The sequence below is a fragment of the Salvelinus sp. IW2-2015 genome, linkage group LG16 (genome assembly GCF_002910315.2).
Source record: "Salvelinus sp. IW2-2015 linkage group LG16, ASM291031v2, whole genome shotgun sequence".
NCBI classification, from domain to species: domain Eukaryota; kingdom Metazoa; phylum Chordata; class Actinopteri; order Salmoniformes; family Salmonidae; genus Salvelinus; species Salvelinus sp. IW2-2015.
In genome coordinates, this window is record NC_036856.1 from 3,681,590 (window position 1) to 3,709,130 (window position 27,541).

Below are 27,541 nucleotides of genomic sequence, written 5' to 3' on the forward strand. Positions count from 1 at the left end.
TATCTCTCCAGCAACAGGTGAAATGAAAGTAAATAGATGTATCTTCTTGTCATCTGAGAAAGAGTATAGGTCAAGTGTATGAAAATGYCTTTAAATCGGATRTTGGTATGCTAGAATTCTGTWAAGTCATGTTTTTGCCATACCAAGAATTCCAATGTCTCCTATAATTGTTAGTCATTTTCCCAGTGAAGGAACTTGAGTCAAAATAATGGAACACACAGGCTACTCACAACCAGTMAATTCATTGTGTAAATGGAAAAACACATGATTTCAAGATGATTCATTGTAATTAAAGTAAATGAAAAACATCTTCGAAAGTCCCTCTTTCATTGCTTAGTATTTGTCCATTACTGTACCTTGTTTGCCTGAAAAATGAAGGTTGTCATTTTTTGTATGTTATCTTTTGCTGTCATAGGCTTTTGAATGAATTTCAAATATTAATTTCCTTCATCAAATAAGACTTATTATAAATCAGTGTGGGTTGTTTTAGAAACAGAATGTAAATAAGTTACTTGAATTGTCAAATTTGTGTGGAMAGTTATACCTGTTTTGAATCATAAATGTATAAACTAGTTTGAGTGTGTATTTGTAAAAATGACATATAACCTTTACTTGACSAGAACACTAGTAAAGGTTTGTGTGATAGTTTTAGGCGTACAGTAATRTTTAATGTCTGATGCATATTGTGTATCACTCTATGGAGATCTGAAAATATTAGGCATATTTCRTGTGTTTTTACAATTGGTAAGTAATTCAAGTTCTTCCTAGAGTAACTACAGTATCGATAATAGTTGATACTATATTTCAAATGATTATTCTATGGAAGTTCCTTCGATTCACAGCATAAGTACACATGCTCTGTTACTTAGTGTATTTTAACACCAACTTCGGAAAAAAAAGTCTAGACACTTTAAAATATATTTATTTAAGTGTTTGGATGAGCGCACCAATCCCATTTTCAAAGGGTAATAAAAACAAAACAGACAAAGCAAACTTTTGGTATAACCTTTTATGTTTTATTTATGTCAACTTTAAACCACTGTATTAACTCTACATCTGCATTGCACATGCTGTGTCATGACACAACATACTCTTAAATATCTGAACCATATACACAGTCAGAMACAACATAGTCCCATCTGTTTTCCTTCTAAAAATAAGACTTGCAAATGCAAAGATATGCACTGAGTGTACAAAACATTAAGGACACCTACTCTTTCCATGAGTTGCATCCCTGTGGAACGCTTTCGACACCTTGTAGAGTCCATGCCCCGACAAAACACATACACAGTGAACTAACATGCAGCATGACATGTATTGTTTCTTGCATCATTTCACGTAAATAATACTGTTTTCACACTTGACTTCATAGCTTTGGGTTGACCTCGCATTGAACTTTGTAGTTTATCCTTCAAAGGATTTGTAACACAATGAATGAGGAGTTTATTGGAGTAATGCTCATGATTAACAAATAATGATGCATTCACGTCCATATATTGGGAACATCTCTCCTCATCTCTCSCTGGAAGTGAATCCATGACATTCCACAAAATAACACCTCTTTGGCCCATCCCTGCATGAAAGTCAGCCAGAGTTCAACCTGAGGACAGAATAGGGGGTCAACTCTAAGAGTCATGAAGCAGATAAGGAGTGTTGAGTCAAAATAGGCCCAGATACTGTCTGAAGGGCAGTCAGCCAACCAACCTGCGGCACTGTTCCAGCAGATGCCTCCCCAGAGCCGATGACAGTTGTCCTTTATGTTATCTTTGGTGATGAATACTGTGCTTGGTTGCTCTGTTAGATAGAGCAGCTGCATAGCATCAGGAGAAAGTTAGTGCACGCACACACACACACACACTCACACACTTTCACATGAATGCATAAATTCAAGCACATACTCACGTGCATACACATATGCTACGGCCTTGTGGTCTTTGGCATGGAAGCTGACAGGGCTGTGTATTCTTCAGAAACATCCGCACTCTGCGTACATTTCCTTGTTCTCTACTAAACAATGCTTAATACCACCACACAAAATCACCCCACTGGCAACACGATTTAMATTTTTCTTTCTTTATCCTTYATTTAACTAGGCAAGTCAGTTAAGAACAAATTCTTATTTACAATGACGGTCTACACCGGCCAAACCCGGGCGACGCTGGGCTAATTAAGCGCCGCCCTGTGATACAGCCTGGATTCAAACCAGGGTGTCTGTAGTGACGCCTCTAGCACTGAGATGCAGTGCMTTAGASCGCTGCGACACTCGAAAGCCCCACTATGTGCTTAGGGCACAGGAATAACCAGCTCTGAGCTCCAATGCAATGCAACAGCCCTGCCCATGTTCAGTCTACTTTTAGAACTCTATAAACAGCACCTAAAAAACAATATAAATCACAATCAACACTCTTTAGGAAACAGTAAAGCCGGAAGGCTGCCGGCCTGGACAAGGTCTCTCCAGCCACACTTAAGCACTGCGCTGACCAGCTCTCCCGTTTTCACGGACATATTCAACCAGTTACTAGAGCAATGTACTGTTCTTGCCCGTTTACATAATTGTTGCAGTTCTGAAAAAACGACATTTGTCCTGTCTGAATGATTACAGACCTGTAGCGTTCACCTCAGTCATCACGAAAACCTTAAAGCGCCTCGTACTGTCCCATCTCAAAACCATCACTGATAGCTCCCTCGAGCCACTGCAGTTTGCCTACAGAGCTAATAGGTCTGTGGACGACGCGATCAACATGGGCCTCACTACATCCTTAAAACAACACGATAACCCCAAGACATATGCAAGGATTTTGTTTGTGGACCTTAGCTCTGCGTTCAATACATCATCCCAGAACTGCTACAAGACAAAACTCTCCCAGCTGAACATGTCCAGCTCCATCTGTCAGTTGATCACTGACTTCCTGACCTACAGGACGCAACATGTGAAGCTGGGAAAACTCGGASGGCCGCAAGCATGTGTGCTCTCACTTCTACTCTACACCAATACTGAACTTCCAACAACGCATCTGTCAAACTACTCAACTAAAATCTCCCAGTCAACCCTGATCTGGTTTTATGCATCAATCATTGAGTCGATCCCCATCTTATTGGGGTCTGCGTCTGCCCACTACAAGAACAAACTGCAACTCATTGTCCGGTCTGCAGAAAGGGTCATTGGCTGCCACCTGCTCTCCATCGAGATCCTGCACGACTCCAGGGCAAGGAAGAGTGCAGGAAAGATAATTGCCGACCACTCCCACCTGGTCACCCCCTTCTCCAAAAATGCAACTCGTGAACAAAATCTCCCGCTTCCTGAAAACGTTCTTCCCCTGTGCTGTGGCCCTCACCAACCGGCCATCTGGCCCATAGAGACTAAAGTACTATGCACTCTATGCTACACACCGCATCAAGCCATCCATGAACTGTACACAAAATAGCTGCATTGCAATATCTCCATATCTCTGCATGTAATTATACAGTGCCTTCAGAAAGTATCCAGACACTGACTTTTTCCACATTTTGTTACGTTACAGCCTTAATTTAAAATTGATTAAATTGCCCCCCCCCCTCATCAATCTACACACAATACCCCATAATGACAAAGCAAAAACAGGTTTTTAGAAATGTTTGCTAATTTATATAATAAAAAATAAAAAAATATCACATTTACATAAGTATTCAGACCATTTACTCAGTACTTTGTTGAAGCACCTTTGGCAGCGATTACAGCATTTAGTCTTTGGTCATGTATCACGCTACATGCTTGGCACACCTATATTTGGAGAGTTTCTCTCATTCTTCTCTGCAGATCCTCTCAAGCTCTGTCAGGTTGGATGGGGAGCGTTGCTGCACAGCTAWTTTCAGGTGTCTCCAAAGATCGGGGTCAAGTCCAGGCTCTGTCTGGGCCACTCAAGGACATTCAGAGACTTGTCCCGAAGCCACTACTGTGTTGTCTTGGCTGTCCAGACRTGACGCTTGGCATTCAGGCCAAATAGTGCAATCTTGGTTTCATCAGACCAGAGAGTCTGAAGGTGCCTTTTGGCAAACTCCAAGCGGGCTGTCATGTGCCTTTTACTGAGGAGTGGCTTCCGTCTGGCCACTCTACCACAAAGGCCTGATTGGTGGAGTGCTGCAGAGAAGGTTGTCCTTCTGGAAGGTTCTCTCATCTCCACAGAGGAACTCTAGAGCTCTGTCAGAGTGACCATCAGGTTCTTGGTCACCTCCCTGACTAAGGTCCTTCTCCCCCGATTGCTCAGTTTGGCCGGGCGGCCAGCTCCAGAAAGAGTCTTGGTGGTTCCAAACTTCTTCCATTTAAGAATRATGGAGGCCACAATGTTCTTGGGGACCTTCAATGGTGCAGAAATGTTTTGTATCTTTCCCCAGATCTGTGCCTCGACACAATCCTGTCTCAGAGCTCTACGGACAATTCCTTCGACTTCATGGCTTGGTWTTTGCTTTGACATACACTGTCAACTGTGGGATCTTATATACACAGGTGTGTGCCTTTCCAAATCATGTCCAACYAATTGAATTTCACACAGATTGACTCCAATCAAGTTGTAGATACATCAAGGGTAATCAATGGAAACAGGATGCACCTGAACTCAATTTCGAGTCTCATAGCAAAGGGTCTGAATACTTTTGTAAATAAGGTATTTCTATTTTTTATTTGTAATAAATTTACAATCATTTCTAAAAACCTGTTTTCGCTTTGTCATTATGGGGTATTATGTGAAGATTTCTGAGGAAAAAGTTTTATTTAAGCCATTTTAGAATAAGGCTGTAACGTAACAAAATGTGGAAAAGGTCAAGGGGCATAAATACTTTCCGAATGCACTGTAGCCATACTGATACTKTACATTTGTATATATGCTCATTCTCTTATCTCTATGCTCACTCTGCCTAGTTGTATATAATGTACACTACCGGCCCAAAGTTTTAGAACACCTACTCATTCAAGGGTTTTTCTTAATTTTKTACAATTTCCTACATCGTAGAATAATAGTGAAGATATTAAAACAATGAAATAACACATTTGGAATCATGTAGTAACCAAAAAAAAGTGTTAAACAAAGATTCTTCAAATGCCACCCTTTGCCTTGACGACAGCTTTGCACATTCTTGGCATTCTCTCAACCAGCTTCATGAGGCCGTCACCTGGAATGCATTTCAATTATATATTATAATTCATTCTTAATGCGTTTGAGMCAATAAGTTGTGTGGTCACAAGGTAGGGAGGGGTATATAGAATATAGCCCTATTTGGTAAAAGACCAAGTCCATATTATGGAAAGAACAGCTCAAATAAGCACAAATAAATTACTTTAAGACATGAAGGTCAGTCAATACGGAAAATGTCATGAACTTTTCAAGTTTCTTCAAGTGCAGTCAAAAAAACCATCAAGCGCTATGATGAAACTGGCTCTCACGAGGACGCCACAGGAATGGAAGACCTAGAGTTACCTCTGCTACAGCGGATAAGTTCAAATAAATGCTTCACATAGTTCAAATTAAATTTTATTGGTCACATACACATGGTTAGTTAATGCGAGTGTAGCGAAATGCTTGTGCTTCTAGTTCCGACAGTGCAGTAATATCTAACAATTCCACAACAACTACCTAATACACACAATCCAAAGGGATGGAATAAGAATATGCACATATAAATATATGTCTTCTAGTAACAGACACATCTCAACATCAACTGTTCAGAGGAGACTGTGTGAATCAGTCCTTCATGGTCAAATTGTTGCAAAGAAACCACTACTAAAGGACACCAATAATAAGAGACTTGCTTGGGCCAAGAAACACAAGCAATGGACATTAGACCGGTGGAAATGTGTCTTTTGGTCTGGAGTCCAAATTTGAGATTTTTGGTTCCAACCGTTGTGTCTTTGTGAGAAGCGATGTGGGTGAACAGATGATCTCCGCATGTGTATTTCCCAGCTTAAAGCATGGAGGAGGTGTTATGGTGTGGGGGTGCCTTGCTGGTGACACTGATTTATTTAGAATTCGAGGCACACTTAACCAGCATGGCTAACACAGCATTCTGCAGCGATATGCCATCCCATCTGGTTTGGGCTTAGTGGGACTATCATTTGTTTTTCAACAGAACACTGACCCAACACACCTCCAGGCTGTGTAAGGACTATTTTACCAAGGAGAGTGCTGCATCAGATGACCTGGTCTCCACAATCCCCCAGAGGGTTTGAGGGTTTGGGATGAGTTGGACCGCAGAGTGAAGGAAAACAAGTGCTCAGCATATGAGGGAACTCCTTCAAGACTGTTGGAAAAGCATTCCAGTAGAAGCTGGTTGAGAGAATGCCAAGAGTGTGCAAAGCTGTCATCAAGGGCCTCTGTACGCCTATGTAGATATTACATTAAAAATCAGCCGTTGAAGAATCTCAAATATAAAATATATTTTGATTTGTTTAACACTGTTTTGGTTACTACATGATTCCATATGTGTTATTTCATAGTTTTGATGTCTTCACTATTATTCTACAATGTGGAAAATTGTACAAATAAAGAAAAACCCTTGAATGAGTAGGTGTTCAAAAACTTTTGACCGGTAGTGTATGTCAACTATTTTTAAACTCCGTTGTCTGTATTATGTTTCTAAATGTTGTCTATCACTAACAGCACCATATCACCAAGTAAAATAAAGGTATTTTTGATTCTGAAATAACAACTTCACYGACGAGGATGAACACCAATGCACCAGTCAAGGCGGTGAAGGTGGAGCCTTCATGTTAAATGACTGGGGTTTGCCTTCCTCTTTGACCGACACGCCCCCTAGCGGGTCGCTGCCCACGGAGGCACGGGTGAGCCGGCAGACGGTACCAACGAAGGAGGGGTACAGGGTCCTGATGGAGCCCCGGGACCAGTCCCAGCGGGGGTAGAGGCGCTTGAGGACAGCGCGGCGAAACAGGATGTACACCCAAGGGTCCAGGATTTGGTTCCAGGTGGCGAAGCGAATGAAGAGCAGCAGGTAGTGGATCCGGAGTGGGCTCCCCGAAAACACAGTCTTTGTAATAAACACCTGTGGAGTGTAAGGGGAAGGAGGGAGGAGAGGAGAGATGGGTGGAGGAGAGAGAGGTAGATAGAGAGACAAAGAAAAATAAAGTAATAAGACATAGAAGGACATAGATAAGACATGGAAAAGGATGAGAGATGGATATGGAGACACACAGAGAGAAAAGGACAGAATAAGGAGAGAGAAGGAAAGACAAACCATTTACAGACAGACAATGAGAAAGGGGGGAAAATAAAAACAACAGATAGAGGGACAGAGGAAGTGAGAGGAAGAGCGAGAGTTGTCATCAGTAGTTTGAACACACAAGTGCAGCAGCTTGGGCCTTCACACAAACACACATACATTCACAAACAGATGTCTGAGACCAGGACTCGGTCCACCCAGGGAGTACATTGCTGGGCTAATTTGGGCCGGGCCTCTGAGGTAYTGGCCCAAGCATCCACAGAGCAATCATTCTCCCATATAGGCATGCCTCTAGCCTTATTGCTAGTCCCATTAGCACCAGGGCAACAACACTCTTTTGGGAGCAGCTAGATATGCTAACAAGCTCTACTCCTCAGGCATGTGTTCAGCAAATAATTTGCATTTTCCAGATGCATCTAACACAGATGTAGGATCTTAATTTGAGCCAGTTTGCTACAGCAGGAAAATAATCCTGCAGCAACAGAAAATGGGAATTATGTGTATTACAAATAATGGATATTGTTTTGTATGGGTTGATACATTTTTCGCAAATCAAGTCTGTCATTTTAAAATGGAAATCAAACTTTAKAAGCCTTTTTAAACCTTGAATACACTACAAGTTTGCATTTTTTTAGCAACAAAAGAGTGATACAATTAAAAATCCTACATCTGTATGTCAAAAATACTAACAGACCCACAGTGATTTAGTATCTCAGAACTGCAGCTAGCAGCCAGTGAGTCAATGGGGTCGGAGGAGTCATGCCCATAGGGGGCACAAGGGCACATCATTTTTAATAAAATATATACACTATGTTTCAAAAGTTTSGGGTCACTTAGAAATGTCCTTGTTTTTGAAAGAAAAGCWMATTTTTTGTCCATTAAAATAACATCAAATTGATCAGAAATACAGTGTAGACATTGTTAATGTTGTAAATGACTATTATAGCTGATTTTTAATGGAATATCTACATAGGAGGCCTATGGAGGCCACAGAGGCCCATTATCAGCAACCATCACTCCTGTGTTCCAATGGCATGTTGTGTTAGCTAATCCAAGTTTATCATTTTAAAAGGCTAATTGATCATTAGAAAACCCTTTTGCAATTATGTTAGCACAGCTGAAAACTGTTTCCCTGATTAAAGAAGCAATACAACTGGCCTTCTTTAAACTAGTTGAGTATCTGGAGCATCAGCATTTGTGRGTTCGATTACAGGCTCAAAATGGCCAGAAACAAAGACTTTCTTCTGAAACTCATCAGTCTTGTTCTGAGAAATGAAGGCTATTCCATGCGAGAAATTGCCAAGAAACTGAAGATCTGGTACAACGCTGTGTACTACTCCCTTCACAGAACAGCGCAAACTGGCTCTAACCAGAATAGAAAGGGAAGTGGGAGGCCCCGGTGCACAACTGAGCAAGAGGACAAGTACATTAGAGTGTCTAGTTTGAGAAACAGACGCCTCACAAGTCCTCAACTGGCAGCTTCATTAAATAGTACCCGCAAAACACCWGTCTCAACAGCAACAGTGAAGAGGCGACTCCGGGATGCTGGCCTTCTAGGCAGAGTTCCTCTRTCCAGTGTCTGTGTTCTTTTGCCCACCTTAATCTTTAATTTTTATTGGCCAGTCTGAGATATGGCTTTTCTTTGCAACTCAGCCTAGAAGTTGAATCTAGTAAAAAAGGGCCCACCTTGCTTAGCGTGTGTTCAGCCGTCTCGGAACTCCAAGTTCCGATGGTCGGTGAGGATAAGAAACGGGTCTGTGGCGCTCTCCAGCCAGTGTCGCCACTTCTCTAATGCCAACTTCACCGCCAGGAGCTCCCGATCACCGACGCCATAGTTTTTCTCTGCAGGGGACAGTTTTTTAGAGTAGTATGCTTGTGGATCCAGTTTTTGTGGATTACCTTGATGTTGTGACAGGACGGCCCCCACGCCCACTTCTGAGGCGTTCACCTCCACCATGAAGGGCAGTGTAGGGTCTGGGTGTTTCAGCAATGGGGCGRAGGTGAAATGCCCCTTCGGCAGGCGGAAGGTCTCATCAGCTGCAGGATTCCACGCCAACTTTTGAGGACCACCTCTGAGGAGAGAGGTGAGAGGAGAAGCGATGGAGCTGAAGTTCCTGATGAAGCGGYGGTAAAAGTTGGCAAACCCCAAAAAMCGTTGTAGTMCCTTTATGGTGGTTGGGACTGGCCATGACCTGACCGCATCTACCTTCMTTTCCTCCATAACAACTCATTGCGGGCTGATCCGATATGCCAAGAAGGATATGGCGACCTGATGGAACTGGCACTTCTCCTCTTTCACATACAGATGGTTCTCCAGGAGGCATCCCAGGACTACCCGGATGTTGGCGATGTTCTACTCCAAGGTGGCCGAGTAGATCAGGATGTCGTCGATATACACGACCACCTGGTGCCCAAGCATGTCCCAAAACACCTCGTTCACAAATGCCTGGAACACCGATGGAGCATTGRTTAAACCATAAGGCATCACCAAGTACTCGTAGTGCTCAGATACCGTGCTGGTCTCGCCTTGTGCCCTTATAGTACGAACTGGCCTTGACAGACCCAGCAGACTTGGACCAGCTCCACCACGCTGTCTCCATGCAAGGAGCCACCATTGGGAGGCATGAAGAGTTACTACAGGACCTTTTGGAAGGGCTTCGTTCCCTGACGGAACGCCACGACTAAGGGTTTAAGGCTATTATGGAGCAAATCAGGGAGTTAGTTCATAGGCAGCCTGCCACCTCTGAGAACCATCAACCACCCAGTAACTTTTTCCCTATTAGTGGTGAGTTTGTACAGCCTACCCCGGCTCCCCGAGAACCCCGCTTACCTCCTCCGGAGCGATATTCTGGGGATTATGGTACCTGCCGGAGTTTTCTTTCTCAGTGCTCTCTTATTTTTGAGTTAAAGTCATCTTCGTTTCCTTCGGAACGATAATGTCGGGAAGGGTGCTCTCCTCGGCTACGGCAGTTTGGGAGCAACAATCCGACATTTGTCGTCATCTGGAGGATTTCATGGCAGAGGTGAGGAAGGTGTTCGATTCTCCGATATCCGGGAGAGAGGTGGCCSCAAAACATATTGAATTACGTCAAGACTCCCGTAGTGTGGCAGACTACTCTGTTGAATTTCGCACGTTGGGCGCCGAGAGTGCCTGGAATCCAGAGTCTCTTTTCGATACCTTTCTTCACAGATTATCCTAGGTGGTAAAAGATGAGCTAGCTGCTCGGGAATTACCAGTGGACCTCAATTCCCTCATCGCCCTCACCATTAGAATTGATGGACGTCTAAGGGAACGCAGGAGCGAGAAGAGGTCTGGCCTAGGTCACACTCGTTCATCCACAGTAGCTCGCTCAATTGCGAAGGAATCCGCAAGTCCCCGAAGGCTGTTTTTTCGAGAGGATCCGAAGCCACCTGAGCTCCCTCGAGAATYATCGACGATGGGTGAGCCAGATACTCCCTTTCTGGGATATGTCATCATTGAGGGAAATGTCCAGATGGATCCTGGAAAGATGAAAGCAGTGGTGGATTGGCTTCAACCTACATCCAGGGTGCAGTTGCAACGTTTCCTGGATTTTGTTAACTTCTACCGCCGTTTCATTCGGGGTTACAGCAACCTGGCGGCCCCCCTCTCTGCACTCACCTCTCCCAAAGTACCGTTCACATGGTCTCCAGCTGTCGACAGAGCCTTTGTGGACCTGAAGCATCGGTTYGGATCCTCATCCATCCGGATCCGTTCCGTCAATTTGTGGTAGAGGTTGATGCTTCTGATGTTGGAGTGGGGGCCATCCTGTCCTAGTGATCTGCCCAGGACCAAAAGCGTCATTGCCTGTCCACAACCACTCTCTTGCCTACCCMGTTTGGATTGTTGAATAAATACMAAGACWCAAACCATCTGCCTCCCGTGTCTGCATCTGGGTCTCGCCTTGTGCCCTTATACCTCTCAGATGCCGATCAAATTGTTAGCACTCYGCAGGTCCAGCTTGGTAAAAACAATTGGGCCCCATGCAGCTGTTTAATGGAGGCCGGAACCAACGGGAGGGGGAAGAGACTTCCGTAGTCAGTACACAGAAGAAGTCCCCCATCCTTGGCCACGAAGATGCAGTGGTGGAAAAAGTACCCAATTGTCATATGAGTAAAAGTAAAGATACCTTAATAGAAAATAACTAAAGTAAAAGTGAAGTTCACCCAGTAAAATACTCTTTGAGTAAAAGTCTAAAAGTATTTGGTTTTAAATATACTAGTAAAAGTACATGTAAAAAAGCTAAAATATACTTATGATAAAAAGTAAAAGTACAAGTAGAAATCATTTCATATTCTTTATTTTAAGCAAAGCAGACCGCATTTTCTAGTTTTTTTATTTGCAGATAGGGCACACTTCAACACTCACATATAATTTACAAACAAAGCATGTGTTTAGTGAGTCCGCCAGATCAGAGGCAGTAGGGATGACCAGGGATGTTCTCTTAATAAGTATGTGAATTAGACTACATTTTCCTAACCTGCTAAGCATTCAAAATGTAACAAGTATTTTTTGGTGTCAGGGAAAATGTATGGAGTAAAAAGTAATTTATTTTCTTTAGGAATGTAGTGATGTAAAAGTTGTCAAATACCCCAAAAAACTGACTTAAGTAGTACTTTAAAGTACTTTAACTTAAGGACTACACCACTGCGAAAAAGAAGCCAGCCGATGCAGGGGAGGTGGATGTGCGGATGAAACCTTGTTGTAGAGACTGCTAGATGTGCTCCTCCATAGGCTTGGTTTCAGCCACCGACRGGGGGTAGATGCGGCTGCGCGGAGGCGCAGAGTCTGTAAGCAGGTCGATGGCTCAGTCCCAGGGGCAAAGAGGAGGGAGACAGGTGGCGTGAGTCTTGGAGAMAACCTCCCAGAGATCCTGGTAAACCTCTGGGATGTCGGCCTGGAGGGAAACCACAGGATTCTCAACCTACGTGAAACCACAAGGTAAGGAAAAGCAGGTCTTCCGGCATCTGGGTACCCAGGCCGTAATCTCCATCCTCGGCCAGGAGATGGTGGGATCGTGGCGTTAAGCCACGGGAGGCCGAGGACGACTTTGTGTACGGGTGCCTGGATAATGAGGAAGGTGATGCTTTCTTGGTGCTGGGCTCCCACGGTGATGGTGAGTAGTGCTGTGATGTGTGTGACTGTGYCAGATCCCAGTAGTTGGTTATCCAGTGCTTGAACTGGAAACGGAGAAGAGAGCGGGTATGATGTTCAGGGAGGAGGCAAGGGCCTGGTCAATAAAATTCCCCGTGGCTCCGGAGTCAAATAGAGCTGTGGAAACAACACGAGGGACAGACAGCTATTGAAATAGGTACTAAGAAAGGTTTGTTGGAGAGTGAAGATGAATACTCACACCCTGACCTACCCCATGAGACGGATGATCACTGGACCGTCCCTCTGCTTTAGTGACTCTCGGTTTAGAACTTAGCGGACACAGTTGAAGCTGTCCCTCCTGGCCACAATAGGGACAGAGCCCCAGTTGTCTCCGACAGCGTCGCACAGATACGTGTAGCCCCTACCTCCATTGGTTCAGGCTCTGACTCAGATCAGTCAACGAAGGAGGGAGATAGGCGATGGGAGTGCTGACGCTCCCGAAGGAGGTTATCCAGACGGATGGCCGTCGCGATGAGTGYGTCCAATGAGAGAGTGTCATCTCGGCATGCCAGCTCCGTCTGGACCTCCTCACTCAATCCTCTGCTGAATAAGGTACGGARCACCAGCTCATTCCATCCGCTGGATACTGCCACAGTATTAAAGGTGAGGGCGTACTCCGCAGCAGTCTGGTCCTCCTGCCGTGGTTGGAGTAGGCGCTCAGTGTTGGGGGCTCCCGTTTGATGAGCAAAATAGAGGGAGCACTGGAGGAGGAAGGCACAGCATTTGGATGGAGTCCCGTCATATTTGTCTGGAAGGGACAAACGGGCATCGCTGACCTGGGCAGACTGCTGAATGGGCTGGGGTGCTGGCTCCCTGGGTCAACTCATGGTAGAGGATCCTCCGCTCGTTGGGGGTGACTCCCTTGGGGAAGATCTAGACGTTGAAGAACTCCATTCCCAGATGCGCCAGCTGATCGTGGTGTTGGTGAAGTAGGTATCCCTGTTCGCCGACCATCTGGGAGATGTCTCGGTTGGCTGCTGTTTCCATTCTGTGAGGCAATATTCTGTAACGTAGATGCAGATGAGTCAGGAAGCAAGTGCAGTTAATGAGTTTAATGATGAAGAACATTGAACAATACAAAAAAATAAAGAAAAGTCCATCTATGATTGTGGCATGAATGATTCAGGCATTCGGATGATCAGGTTCGAGATGAGGTCCGGTCAGTCCCACCAGCCCAAACCAATGTGGGGTGAGTGAAGACAGGGTTGCTATAAACATTCTTTTTTTCTTTGCCTCAGTCTTGACTCCTGGCACAGGATGTAAACCCAGGGGTCACATAACTGATTGAAGGTGGCTGGAGTGGCGATTTCCTATGAAAAGCCACTTGCGCAGGAGAGAGCTGTCCAATACACAACAAAAATCTGATTTCCAAACGTTACTCTTTTTAGGTGAAGTTCCCATTTATTGCGCATATAAAATATAAATAGCTCCAAAACACATTCCTGTAGAAAAGGTGCAGAGAGATGCATTCTATAAGAATGCTAACCCTTCCTGGTCACCTGTGCTACGTATATACACACACGTGATTAGTGACCCATGACCAACATGAACAAAACAAGTTAAAATAACCCTTGACAGACAACATGTGACCCGTTTCAGGAAACTAGGTGTATGTTGCGGGTCACTACTTCACAGGAGAGCCGTTTGAACGTAAACTTTTTTTAAATCAAAATGTTTTTTTGGGGGCAGAAATGTCTTCTCGAACATGTGAACTTTCACGTGCCTTAATAACAAACTTGTATGGCATCTGTAAATACAAATAAAATTGTTAAATTACGAGCCTAGTTGGTTAAGCCACAGAAAAAGCCTGCAACCTTCCTGCTAGCCATGATTGGCTGATATAATGAGTGGGCTGGACATGCTGAGAGATGAGTTTGGATTGTCTGCCATATAGCACGCTTCTGTCTATTTGAGCTGGTCATTATGTCTAGGTAATCCTGTCTAACGCAGCTTTAAAAAAAATAAGTATCCCGTAGTAAAGACTCCATAAGGTAACATCTTTGTTGTAGTAATATCGAAAACGGACGTGGCAGTTTCACAGCTAAGGATTCCAGCTTAGAAATTACAAACTTTCTCACGTATAAATACTGGAGTGATGATTAAAATGTGTCTGAGAGGATATCATGTTCTCCTGACCTACGTGCATATATACTGTACAGTGCCGTCAGAAAGTATTCACACGCCTTGACTTTTTCCACATTTTGTTGTGTTACAGCTTGAATTTAAAATGGATTAAATTGAGATGTATTGTCACTGGCCTACACACAATACTGCATAAAGTCAAAGTGGAATTATGATTTCAGAAATAATTACAAATAAAAAAAGTGGAAATGTCTTGAGTCAATTAGTATTCAATGCCTTTGTTATGGCAAGCCTAAATAAGTTCAGGAGTACAAATTTGCTTAATTAACAAGTCACATAAGTTGCATGGACAATAATAGTGTTTAACATGGTTTTGAAATGACTACCACATCTCTCTACACATACAATTATCTGTAAGGTCCCTCAGTCGAGCAGTGAATGTCAAACACAGATTCAACCACAAAGACCAGGGTGGTTTTCCAATGCCTCACAAAGAAGGGCACATATTAGTAGATGGGTAAAAATCATAAAAGCAGACATTGAATATCCCTTTGAGCATGGTGAAGTTATTAATGACACTTTGGATGATGTATCAATACACCCAGTCACTACAAAGATACAGACGTACTTCCTCACTATCACGTTTCAAGGAAGACCCAGATGTAGACAATGTCAAAGTAATAAAAGTGTATTACTAGAACAGGGGGCAGGCAAAACGACAGGTCAATGGCATGCAGAGGTCAGTAATCCATATCAGAGTCCAAAAGGTACAGAACGGCAGGCAGTCTCGGGGTCAGGGCAGGCAGAGGTCAATAATCCAGTGTGGTGTGACAAGGTACAGAAATAGCAGGCAGGCTCAGGGCAGGCAGAATGGTGAAAACCGGGAAAACTAGAAAACTGGAACTAGAAACAGACAGGAGCAAGGGAAAACTGCTGGTAGGCTTGACAAATAAAAACGAACTGGCAACAGACAAACAGAGAACACAGGTATAAATACAATGGGGAAGATGGGCAACACCTGGAGGGGGGTGGAGACAAGCACAAAGACAGGTGAAACAGATCAGGATGTGACACTAACTCAGTTGCCAGAGAGGAAAGATTCCGCTCAGGGATATTACCATGAGCCAATGGTGACTTTAAAACAGTTACAGAGTTTAATGGCTGTGATATGAGAAGACTTAGGATGGATCAACAACATTGTAGTTACTCCACAATATTAACCTACATGACAGAGTAAAAGAAGGACACATGTACAGAATAAAAATATTTCAAAACATTCATCTGTTTGCAATAAGTCACTAAAGTAAAACTGCAAAAACGTGGCAAAGAAATTAACTATGTCCTGAATACAAAGCATTATGTTTGGGGCAAATCCAACATGACACATCACTCTTCATATTTTCAAGCATGGTGGTGGCTGCATCATGTTATCGGTATGCTTGTAGGATAAAGGATAAGGACTAGGATAAAAAATAAATGAAATAATAGAGTTAAGTGGAGGCAAAATCAAAAAGGAAATCCTGATTCAGTCTGTTTTCCAACAGACACTGGGAGACAAATTCACCTTTCAGCAGGACAATAACCTAAAACACAAGGCCAAATATACACTAGAGTTGTTTACCAAGACAACATTGAATGTTCCTGAGTGGCGTAGTTACAGTTTTGACTTAAGTCGGCTTGAAAATCTATAACAAGACTTGAAAATGGCTGTCTAGCAATGATCAACAACCGACTCACAGAGCTTGAAGAATTTTTAAAAGAATAAACATTGAACAAGCCAGGTGTGCAACACTCTTAGAGACTTACCCAGAAGTACTCAAAGCAGTAATCGCTGCCAAAGGGGTGTGAATACTTATGTAAATGAGATATCTGTATTTCATTTTCAATACATTTTCAAACATTTCTAAAAACATGTTTTCACTTTGTCATTAAGGTGTGTAGATGGGTGAGAATAATTAACCATTTTATTCATTTTGAATTCAGGCTGTAACAAAACAAAATGTGGAATAAATCAAGATATATTAATACTTTCTGAAGGCACTGTATTTACTTTTTATTGTGTGTGTGCATGTGCATGTGTTGACAGAGTGCCATAGGCCGCCACTTACCAGCAGGGGGCACCAGCAGATGGAAGCGATCATCATGATCCAGATGAGCTGCACCATCATCTCCACCTCGTAGTCCCGGCGCCGCTGCCTAGCGTCCTGGCTGCAGCACACCTTGACCAGGGTCACCACGCTTATTGTATTGAGCAGGAAGGACACGGCGATGGACAGCAGCCCCACCAGCGAGAAAAGCAGGCAAAAGGCCATGTCGCTTGCCTCGGAGCTAATTTTAAAGAAGCACCAGGAGCCCGGTATCTGCATGTGGTAGCTCCCCACGCCAACCAGGGGCAGCAGTGAGATGCACCCCGCCCCTGCCCATACCATCAGCACTATGGACACTGCCCGCGACTTGGTCATCATGCTGGTCGAGCGGGCGAACGGCCGATTGATGCCCACGAAACGCTCCATGGCCATGGTGGCCCCCAGCAGCAGCGGGCACAGGCCGTAGAAGACCATAGACATGCCCATGAAGTTGCAGAAGTGGCAGTGCGGGTCCAGGCGGCGCCAGTTGAACTGGGTGAAGTGGAAGGAGACCACGATGGAGCCGGTGACCAGGAGGCCCATGAAGTCGGTAAACACCAGGCCGCAGAGGAAGATGAGGAAGGAGGAGCGCGACCGGCTTTGCGTGCGTGGGAAGGACTTCAGGAGGACCACGAAGGCGATGAGGTTGAAGGTGAGGCCCAGTGCACTAAACACTGATGAGAAGTAGGCGGAAGCAATGGTGTGGGTGTAGTTGAAGGGGGGACTGTTGATGGAAAAGCACAGTGGGGTCGACTCGTTAGAGTGGTTCATGGTGGCTGGAGGAGGTTTGGCTATCCCCAACGCACTTCAGAAGAGAAGGAGGAACTAGTCCACTTTGAAGATTTCCATTGTCTTTCTTCTTCACCCTGACAAATGAGAAGACAGAATTTTGGCTTAGTCAGAAATGTGTAGACAAAGTTTATGAAATTTCGGTTTACCTCAGAGGACAGAATCCTAAACGGTGTACACTTCCATTCAGCAGAGACTATATAATATGTTGTTGCTGAACTGTTGTGGCTGAGTGTAATTATTCCAAAACTGGAATGATTACACTCGACTGACCTCGAAAACTACTTACAGCTTTCAAACATCTAGGTGGTGGAGAGGGATGGATTTGGTTCGGGAGAGAGAGAAGAAAGGACTTAAATGTATAATTATATATGTTTTGTGTCATGTAAACTCATTGTAAAATGAATATGAGTTCTGGACAGATTAGGAAAGGATGTTGAATCATTAGTATTCCTCGTTTGTTATTAGAACTAAGATTTAATGGTGGTTATTGGTGAGAAAGGAGAGGGGCTTTGTCTGGGGGATTGGGATGGGGTGACTGGGAGGGCATCAAACACTTCTCTGAGGTGTGCGTGGGGCCTACACACATCCCATTTCAGTCTCTCAGAGGACCAACTCACCCCAAGTAGAACCCCACCATCCACTATACTTTACAAAACAACCACAGTACTTAAGTGGCAGTCCTTCAAACGTACAGTACCGGTCAAAAGTTTGGACACACCTACTCATTCATGGGTTTTTCTATATTTTTCTTATTTTCTACATTGCAGAATAATAGTGAAGACATCAAAACTATGAAATAACATATATGGAATCATGTAACCAATATATATATATATATTTTTTATTCTTCAAATTAGCCACCCTTTGCTTTGATGACAGCTTTACACATTTTTGGCATTCTCTCAACCAGATTCACCTGGAATGCTTTTCCAACCGTCTTGAAGGACTTCCCACATATGCTGAGCACTTGATGGCTGCTTTTACTTCACTCTGCGGTCCAACTCATCCCAAACCATCTCAATTGGGTTGAGGTCAGGTGATTTTGGAGACCTGGTCATCTGATGCAGCACTCCATCACTCGCCTTCTTGGTCAAATAACCCTTACATAGGCTGGAGGTGTGGTGGGTCATTGTCCTGTTGAAAAACAAATGATAGTCCCACTAAGCGCAAACCAAATGGGACAGCGTGTCGCTGCAGAATGCTGTGGTAGCCATGCTGGTTATCACTGACAGTGTTACTAGCAAAGCACACCAACACCATCACACGTCCTCCTCCATGCTTCATGGTGGGAACCACACATGCGGAGATCATCCGTTCACCTACTCTGCGTCTCACAAAGACATGGTGGTTGGAACCAAAAATCTTACATTTTGACTCATCAGACCAAAAGGACAGATTTACACCGGTTTAATGTCCATTGCTCGTGTTTCTTGGCCCAAGCAAGTTGCTGAAAATAAATGCAGTTGACAGTGAGAGGATGTTTCTTTTTTTGCTGTTTATAAGTTTGTTTTGTTTTTGGAATTATTATAATTTTTTTTATTACTTTTTATTTCACCTTTATTTAACCAGGTAGGCCAGTTAAGAACAAGTTCTCGTTTACAACTGCAACCTAGCCAAGATAAAGCAAAGCAGTGTGACACAAACAAAAACACAGAGTTACACATAAACAAACGTACAGTCAATAACACAAAAGAAAAGAAAGATTTTTCTATTTATGTACAGTGTGTGCAAATGTAGAAGGGTAGGGAGGTAGGCAATAAATAAACCATAGAGGCAAAATAATACTAATTTAGCATTAATACTGGAGTGATAGATGTGCAGCTGATGCTTAAAGTTAGAGAGGGAGATATAAGACTCCAGCTTCCTTGAATTTTGCAATTCGTTCCAGTCATTGGCATATTTAAATATTATCATAAAAGGTACAGAAAACTAAAGGCATAGAAACCGTAAATGATTTGGTAAGAGGAAATCATTTTTTCCCCCCATGACAGAATTAAAAAGTAATTTTGGACTGACCAATGTAGATATTTTCAAATACATGCAACTTAAAAGTTACATATCACAACATGTCGATTTGAAATATTTTGGACATCAGAGCAACCTTGAGGGAATCTTATTTGAGTCAGAAAAGGACTCAAAGGAAGATACACAAAACCTTGTAGAGAGCATATCCAACTGACAATCTCCTAGAAAAAAATATAAACTATTGGAACCAAGATGGAGGGAAAGGTGGAGCATAACTAAAGAAATTACATTTAACAAAAATGTAGGCTTAATCCAATATAAGATCATGTACATAATGTATTATACAAGAAACAAAACTAAATAAATTAGTTTTGATCAGTCATGGAAATAAAAGTGCTGAAAACATGTCTCACTTTACTATTAAAAATAAGATGGAGAACAATCTATAGGATGAAAAATACAGGTAGGCTTATAGCTGACTACCGCTAGCTGTATTTTTTAATTGCAATATGTAACCATCACCCCCTACTACTGAAAAAATGGTCTGTCATAGTCTTTCCATAGCCTGGTGGAACCAGTCTGATTGCTACATTTACACTTTTATTAAACAGAGCGATCAGGCTGTTGCCACCTGGCTTATCTTAACATGCTGACGCTGTTTAAACAGCAGACCCCTTACAAAAAAAGATTGCCGTTTTGAAACTGCAGTAAAAGAGCACTAACTGCAGTTGACTGTGATACTTTGGATGCTGTAATTGCAGAATAACTGGAGTGTACTGCAGTTGAACTTCAGTTATACTGCACTCTATCTGCAGTTACACAGCAAAATTACTGCAATAAAAAAAACTTATTTTGGAGGCAGTATTTGCAGCATAATGCAGTTATACTGCACTTTAACTGTCATGGTTCCTCCTGGCACCAGGGGGCGGCAGAGACCGCCCTAGAGACTTTTATTGTACACAGGTGTGTCTTATTATTTCATGATTGTTTCCCTGTTTAAAGAGGTGCGTTTTCTGGTTTCCTATGTAGCAGAAGCTTGAATTGTTTACCATGTGCGGTCGTTTCCTGAGTGAATTTGAGACGTAGTGTTTGTTGTTTTGTTATTTCCCAAGTGTACTGCGATCCTGCGGCTACAGTTTCTCAGTGAAGTATTATGTTTATCTGATTCCTCGTCTGGTCTCTTCTCTGCACCTTGGTCCAACCATACCACGTCACACTAACTGCAGTTATATTGGATTCTGACTGCAATCTTTTTCCATATTGGTATAATCTACCCCAAACCACTAATTCATATGGTTAACAGTGTTACTGTTAAATAACACTATGTAAAAACAATATTTTTCGTGAACAAATGTTTAATGTTGCAGTTATAACAAGGTTGGTAGCAACATGTAAAAATCGTTGTCATGATTTTTATTTTTAGGGGTGGATTATCCCTTTAATCAAACCTTTCTAGACAATTATAATTTATGGTTGATAGAGACTTTAAAACCCCATGGAGTCCATAGTGTGGGAGACAGTGAACATACAAACATACCTTGTCATAGCCTGTATTATCTCTTGGCAGGAAATGCAGTTAACGCTACATCAAAATGTACTTAATGATGTCCTTCAGCAAAACTGACTTTTCAGAGGTCAGTTTACTAGTCATTCACGATTGCCATCAAACGAAATGGAAATTACAAAGCCTACCGGTAAAATTAGAGACTATCATGGGGACATGATAAGGGAGGCGCAAATAGTGAATGCTAACAGAAATTTGAGGATGGTTGTTAAACAACCCCAGGAAAAACATATGCACTATCAAATTCTACCCTTTAAACATATTTTGGCTTGGACCTGAAATATCCCAAATGTAAAAAACAGGAAACAGATTCTCCAAATGACATCCTAGAATGCTATCACTGAGGAACTTGTTCTAAATGCAATGAAGGTATGAACCCAAATCACTGCAGCCAGTAGATCATATCAATAAGAAAACGGATCAGAGACGTTCACCTATCAAATATTGAACACAAAGAGAGAGAAGGTTCAGCACAATATTAGTAGCTTAGTAGATAGTTGGGATTGCTGAGATGTAGTTATTGATTTTGTTTACTATATGAGACCCTTCCAGCTATGGCTAGACCTCCAGTCTTTCTGGGACCAGGCTGCAAACTGGTATCAGGTCAAATTTCGCTTGTATTCCTTGGAGGAATGGCATGCATTATGAGGGAGATGTTGCAACCAGGCTCCAGTCTTCCCTGTCTACCTCCGTGATTAGGCTACACAGTTACAAGAGTAATTACACTGAAGCACTCAGCCACTATCATAATCCTCATTTCTATACTCATTCAATTTTGTTTTCCAACAGAGTCGATTACCACTGGATAAGTGCACCAAAAAGAGACAGGACGAGATAAATTAAAGACGATAATTACTATTACAACAATTATTAATTACAACAGGAATATGCCTTAGTTGCAGTCCACCTCTAAAAGGCCTAAATTACTATGTTATGTTTTTCCTTTTAAGATCATGAGGTCAGGAAAAACTTAATCATGGCGCTAATGTAGCCAGTCTCCAATGTCCTTGCAATTTCTATTAGTTAGGAAAGCAGCATCTTTCCATAATAACAAGAATTGGGTTTGTTAATCACATTTTGAATATGAAATCTGATATTGTTGTCTGCCCGATGCCCTCTCATCTGTGTTTACAATCGGTCTCTACATCTACTAGACATTACCATACAATGCTCAACAGTTTTAGAGAATGGGCAGCAGGATAAGTAGGCCATCTTTGTAAATAAGAATGTGTTCTTAACTGACTTGCCTAGTTAAATAATGGTTAAATAAAAAATCATTTTAAAGAAAACAAATAAATTGGCAACAGGTGCGCTGTGTTCAGTCAACAGTTTTATGTAAGTGGTTTAGAGCTTTCAAATTGTTTAAATGAGAACCGTTTACTGTAATGTATCGTTTTATAAGTCTGGCTGTGGTCAATTTACAGTAGCCTAACCAGTTTAAAATAGCCTATAGGGCCTACTGCATCACATGACCTGGGGATCTGCCCTATATTCCCTCAGCCCTAAATTCCCTAAGTTCTATGTTCCCTCAGCTCCATTTTCCCCTCAGTACCCACTGAACCAATTTCAATCAAATTGGCACAAATGTTTATTGTTATAAGGTAGAAAAATCAGGATTATTTCAGCATCCATGAATATGTAAGGGTATGGGACCTACTGAATATGTTAAATCATTATGACCATGACCTTTTGTCAATATTACAGCAGAATTGCATTTTCGGAGATTACTTAAGTAAAAATGGTTTAAGCTTTCTCGGAGCAGTTTTATTCAAAGTACAAAAATGACGTGTTACAATAAACATACATCTGATCTGTTATTGATGTTCCTTATTTATTGATTCAAGCAACAGTGAATCAAGTTACCAAAAGATCTGTGTACTTCAAGGATGTGAAAAATATTTTTCTTCACATACCATCACGTTTCTGTCTATAATGTGCCTCTTTTCTGTTTCCCCCCCCCCACCCCTTAAACAGGGTTACAATCTGTTTTTCCTCTCATTCATTTGGCTTGCTAACACCTGGTTTAGAAGATAGAACTGAGGGAACATATGGCTGAGTAAACATGGGGCTGAGGGAATATAGCTCTACGTTTCCTCAGTATTTCCCTCAGCTAGCATAACGTTCTGAGAACCATATGTTTCTTAGAGCTTGGTGAGAGCGTGGTTGTCCTATGGTTATTTTGTGTACTACCTTCCCACAATGTTCTGGGAATTGCTTGCCATGGAACATTCTCAACACATTTAAGGAACTTGACAAAATAATGTTATTTTCTTCATATTTCATTACTTTAACAGAACGTTTCCTAAAAGTATATATTTTTCTGTATTTTTCATCCAAATATACATAATAACCATCATATCAAAGTCAATTTGGAGTCATGCAAGGGTGTGTGTTACTCCCACTACGACTCGGGAAACCATGCAGTTTATTAGGCAACAGATGAAATAAATTATCAACTTCACAGGGTGGTGAAAGTGCAAGGTGATGAGCTTGATGCTGCTTTCCAATAAATATTGAGGTGACATGATGATTGTTGCTTGACTGCCGTTTGACAAATAAAAAAATATTCTCACTCTTATCCATAATAATCTCATCATGTAGACTAGACAACCCGCACAGCCTACCCTCACTGTATCTGCGAGCTGTTGGCTAGAGCGCAGGTGCCAAGACCAGAGTAGGCACATTTGGTATTTAACGCAACAGTTTTTGTGACAAAACTATTGGTAGAGTTGAAAACATGCTGGAAACACATTGAACTTAGTAGGTACATTTTGTGTGTACTATGTCATCACACACTGACTTTTATCCGCAACAAGTCCATTTGGTGGAAACATACCACCGGTGGGAAAATGTGCATATTTTAAAATCTGTCGCCAATTGGTTGGAAACCTAGCTTTAGGTTTGAATCTCAATGATGTCGTGCCACAATAAAAAAATTAATGTGTTTGCATGATTAATGCAAAAGCAAATTAATTTCATTGTGTCCTATCTGTGCTTGGACTTTAAAACATTTAACCCAAACCAAGCTAGCAGTATTCTAAAAAGTATTGTTGAAACATTCAGTGAAAGTTTTAAGGAAGTGATTCAAAACCCTCCAAATAACCTATAATTTCCATTCTCAATGAATTAAACCTCCCAGGAAAACTTTCGGAAAACCCATAGTAAAACGTTATCAGGACCTCCCTGCAACCTAAAAATGTATGCTCTCAGCATAGGTCAATATTCACTTCCATTCTCAGAACGTTTAAAAAAAACGTTCAGTTTTACCGGTCAGGAAACTTATGGCTTAGTTCCCAGAACAAATGGGAAACCAAAAACGTACATTCCCACAATTTACAAGGAACCAAATGTGGTAGCTGGGATGGTCCCATTGCCAGTTCTACCCTTATTGTTTTAGGCTAAGCTTGACAGCTTGACACAATTAATTTGAAAAACAATTCCATCACGAGGCTGTAAGAACAGCAATACGCAAACAAAACACATCTATAGTAGACTCAAATAAAAAAGACATGATCATTTATTAAGAAATAGTTTACAATACCATTTAATCTAGACTAGGCACAAGCAAAACACTTAAAGTATTGTCCACTGAAAGAAGACACACCCATAGGCTCCGTAAATATGTTAAAGAGGCATAACAACTTTGTAGAGTGAATATTCTAGAACTAGAATAGCCTACAATGACCTGTTTATTTCAGTTTCAAAAAACGTAACACGTAACCTACCTTTCTACAGCAGAGCGTCGCTGTCAAACACAAGTCATCAGGCGAAGTTGACTGCACCTCATCTAATTGTGGGGAGTCGACTCCAAAATAATCGATTCCTCGAGTCCTTGCCCGCTGACTCGCATTTCTGGGTGTTGACTCCTCGACTTGGGAATTGACTCCTCGACTCTTAAGATTCAGTATTGTTTGCAACGCAGGAAACTATTTCCCTTGTATATTTCAAAAACACAAACTCTCGCATCTAGCACAGCAAAGAAAGAGCGAGCTAGCGAGGGAGAGATAGGGGGCCACAGCCAGGCATAGGCAGAACCGTGCATCGGTAATCATACAATGTAGGCTATCGCAATTTCTTGTCTTGCAATGTAGGGACAATAAATGAGTGGGCTGAGCTATTCTACACACAACAGACTGAAGAGGAGCAGGCGAGGGAGAGAGAGGATCAGGGCAGGCAGATAGACAGTCAGTACCGTGCGCATAGGCTATATTTTGGTAATCTGTATCTGGCAATGCCTCGTAAATTCACCAAAAGTATATATTATGCTATCACTATGGAGTATGATTACGGTATTATTCATTGAGCCAGTGAATTTAAATTGAACATCGCCAAATGCATCCGTTTAATTAGGCCTAAATGTGCAATAAAATGTTTTTCTATAGTTTAGGCTATTTAATTCAACCCTGGCTGGCTGTTGTTGTTTTGTTGTTGTATTGTTGTAGCATCATCTTTCACATGTACTAGAATAGCCAAACAGTCAGATAGGATGCTGGGGATAATTTAGATGGAGAACACAAGAGGGCAACTGTAGTTGTGCAAAGTTTCAGACTGATAACTTCAGGAATGGGTGAGCTACATGACATTTAGCATGTTTACGGCATAGGTGAGGGCTCTCCAACTCTGTTTCTGGAGAGCTACCTTCCTGTAGGCTTTCGCTCCAACCCCACTTCTAACTAACCTGATTCAGTTTATCAACCAGCTAATTAATTAATCAGATGCGCTAGATTAGGGTTGGAGTGAAAACCGAAAGAACGGTAGCTCTACCATGGATGGATCACTAAAATAATGATTATGATCACACTTCAATTTAAATACACTGAACAAAAAGATAGTTTGGAAGAACGAACTAATCTTGTGTGAATCGTCCTCTGGAATAACGCATATCCTTGGATAATAATTACAAATCCAACGTTTCTACTAATACCCATCCGAATAGGGCTATAACCAGTGGTGTAAAGTATTTAAGTAGTGCTTGAAAGTATTTTTTACTTAAGTCGTTTTTTTGGGTATCTGTACTTTACGTTACTATTTATATTTTTGACAACTTTTACTTTACAACGTTCCGTAAGAAAAGTATGTACAGATACCCCCCAAAATGACTTAAATGGTAGTTTACACTGCTGCGCGTGCCTTAATTGTTAGGTAAAGGACCTCACGAGAGACACCGGTATTTGAAAACATACATAATTGATAGAACCATGCAAAAAGCCTCTAAAATTCCCGGAAGAAAAGGGGATTGGCTCTGGCAAACATCCAAATATTCTCAGAGCAAAGTTTTAAAGTAGGCAGCAGTGAGAGATGCAAAATCGATGATTGAATCATTGAAAGGTCTTGTAGATCGTGTGAATAGAAGTATGTGTTTACAGCTGTGAAATGTGACTCAGGAAAAAAGGGATTTTCAGAAAAAAGTCCTAAGTGCTTTTTGCTTTACACTCCATTACACCATAGCTCCATAGAGGCCCAAGTCAAAACAACTCTCCACACATTGGTCACTGATGACCATGAGTAAGTATCACAATAAGTGTGAAATATTTAGGTTATAAAACAGACGCACACACACAGTTACAAAACCAATAACTAGACTACTGATTTTGAAGTGGTAGTGTGCTCTCTAAACTACATAACCTATTCCATAACACCTCCCCAACAAAAATAAGGGAAAAAAACCTACTTCAGTCACCAATATCTATTTTCTGAATGTTCCTTTTCCCCCTCCATAAAACACTAGAGCTGTGAAACTATGAAACTAGCTACAAAAACATAAACTGAGATAAAGCCCTTCTAAAAACCAGAAACCAGTCAAAACCCCAACCATCAACTTCATTGCTCTGCACTCAGGTAATTTATTCCTGTGAAAATGACAACCTGGTTCTTAACCACTAGGCTAGTGTGAGATTCAGCTGTTTTTTTTGTTTGGTCAACAGAAATGTTTGGTGTATCCACACCCACAAAGGTAGTCAATTGATTGCAGCTGGTAGTCATTAGATACTGCAGGACAATCACCTTAATTGGCAGCACCTGTCTCTTTATCAACCAGGCTCAGCACCTGGACAAGGTTGCTGCTGCCCCCTGGGAAAGTGGAGTATGGAATTGGTAGTGAGCTGAAGTGTGTTGTCTTAACTACCTAACCTATTCCACACACTCACTTTACTAAATATGCTAAACAACATGTATTCAATGTATCGACAACATTTACATGAAAGAAATGTGAACACTATGGGGATGTTGACCGTAGGATGATAAAAGGGGCAACTACAGAATGAACATGAGCCATGTGATAATTGAGCAATAGCTTTCAACCAATGGAAGATTAAAACAACATTTATAAAAAAACTATATATAATACTATATATAATAAAACCCATTGCATAACTATTGCCTTTTTGAGTGGACTTTGGAAATGGTGCCCTGTGGAAGTCCTTTGTTCAAAGCTTGTTGAATGCATGCACTGAAACAATCAGAAAACACAAAAACAAAACAACATTACCATACTGAAAACATTTTATATTTTGGTATCATCAAAGGTAGACTCAGCAGCTAATGGGCAGGTTTGGCTTTGGAAAAATGGGGTCAGCTGTTACAAAGTTGCCTCGATGTTGCTATGCTTCTCACTGAAGCTGGCATTCTACATTT

At 41.9% G+C, this 27,541-nt stretch overlaps 1 protein-coding gene across 4 annotated transcripts; it reads right to left on the reverse strand.

The window, feature by feature from the left end:
• Positions 1-991: 991 nt before the first annotated feature.
• Positions 992-25,169, reverse strand: LOC111975363 (thromboxane A2 receptor-like). 4 transcript variants are annotated; one of them, XR_011481137.1, is made up of 5 exons: positions 24,634-25,165; positions 16,570-17,453; positions 1,903-7,029; positions 1,705-1,810; positions 992-1,600 (listed from the first exon to the last, which is right to left on the reverse strand). XR_011481137.1 is itself a non-coding variant. In XM_024003604.3 (3 exons), the coding sequence occupies exons 2-3, from the start codon at positions 17,356-17,358 to the stop codon at positions 6,712-6,714; spliced, it is 1,107 nt and encodes a 368-aa protein (XP_023859372.1). In that variant the 5' UTR covers positions 17,359-17,453; positions 24,634-25,165; the 3' UTR covers positions 992-6,711. The 4 variants fall into 4 exon arrangements, 2 of the variants coding, with proteins under 2 accessions (XP_023859372.1, XP_023859373.1); XR_011481136.1 differs by having other exon boundaries at positions 1,705-7,029; XM_024003604.3 differs by having other exon boundaries at positions 992-7,029.
• Between the last annotated feature and the right edge of the window lie 2,372 nt (positions 25,170-27,541).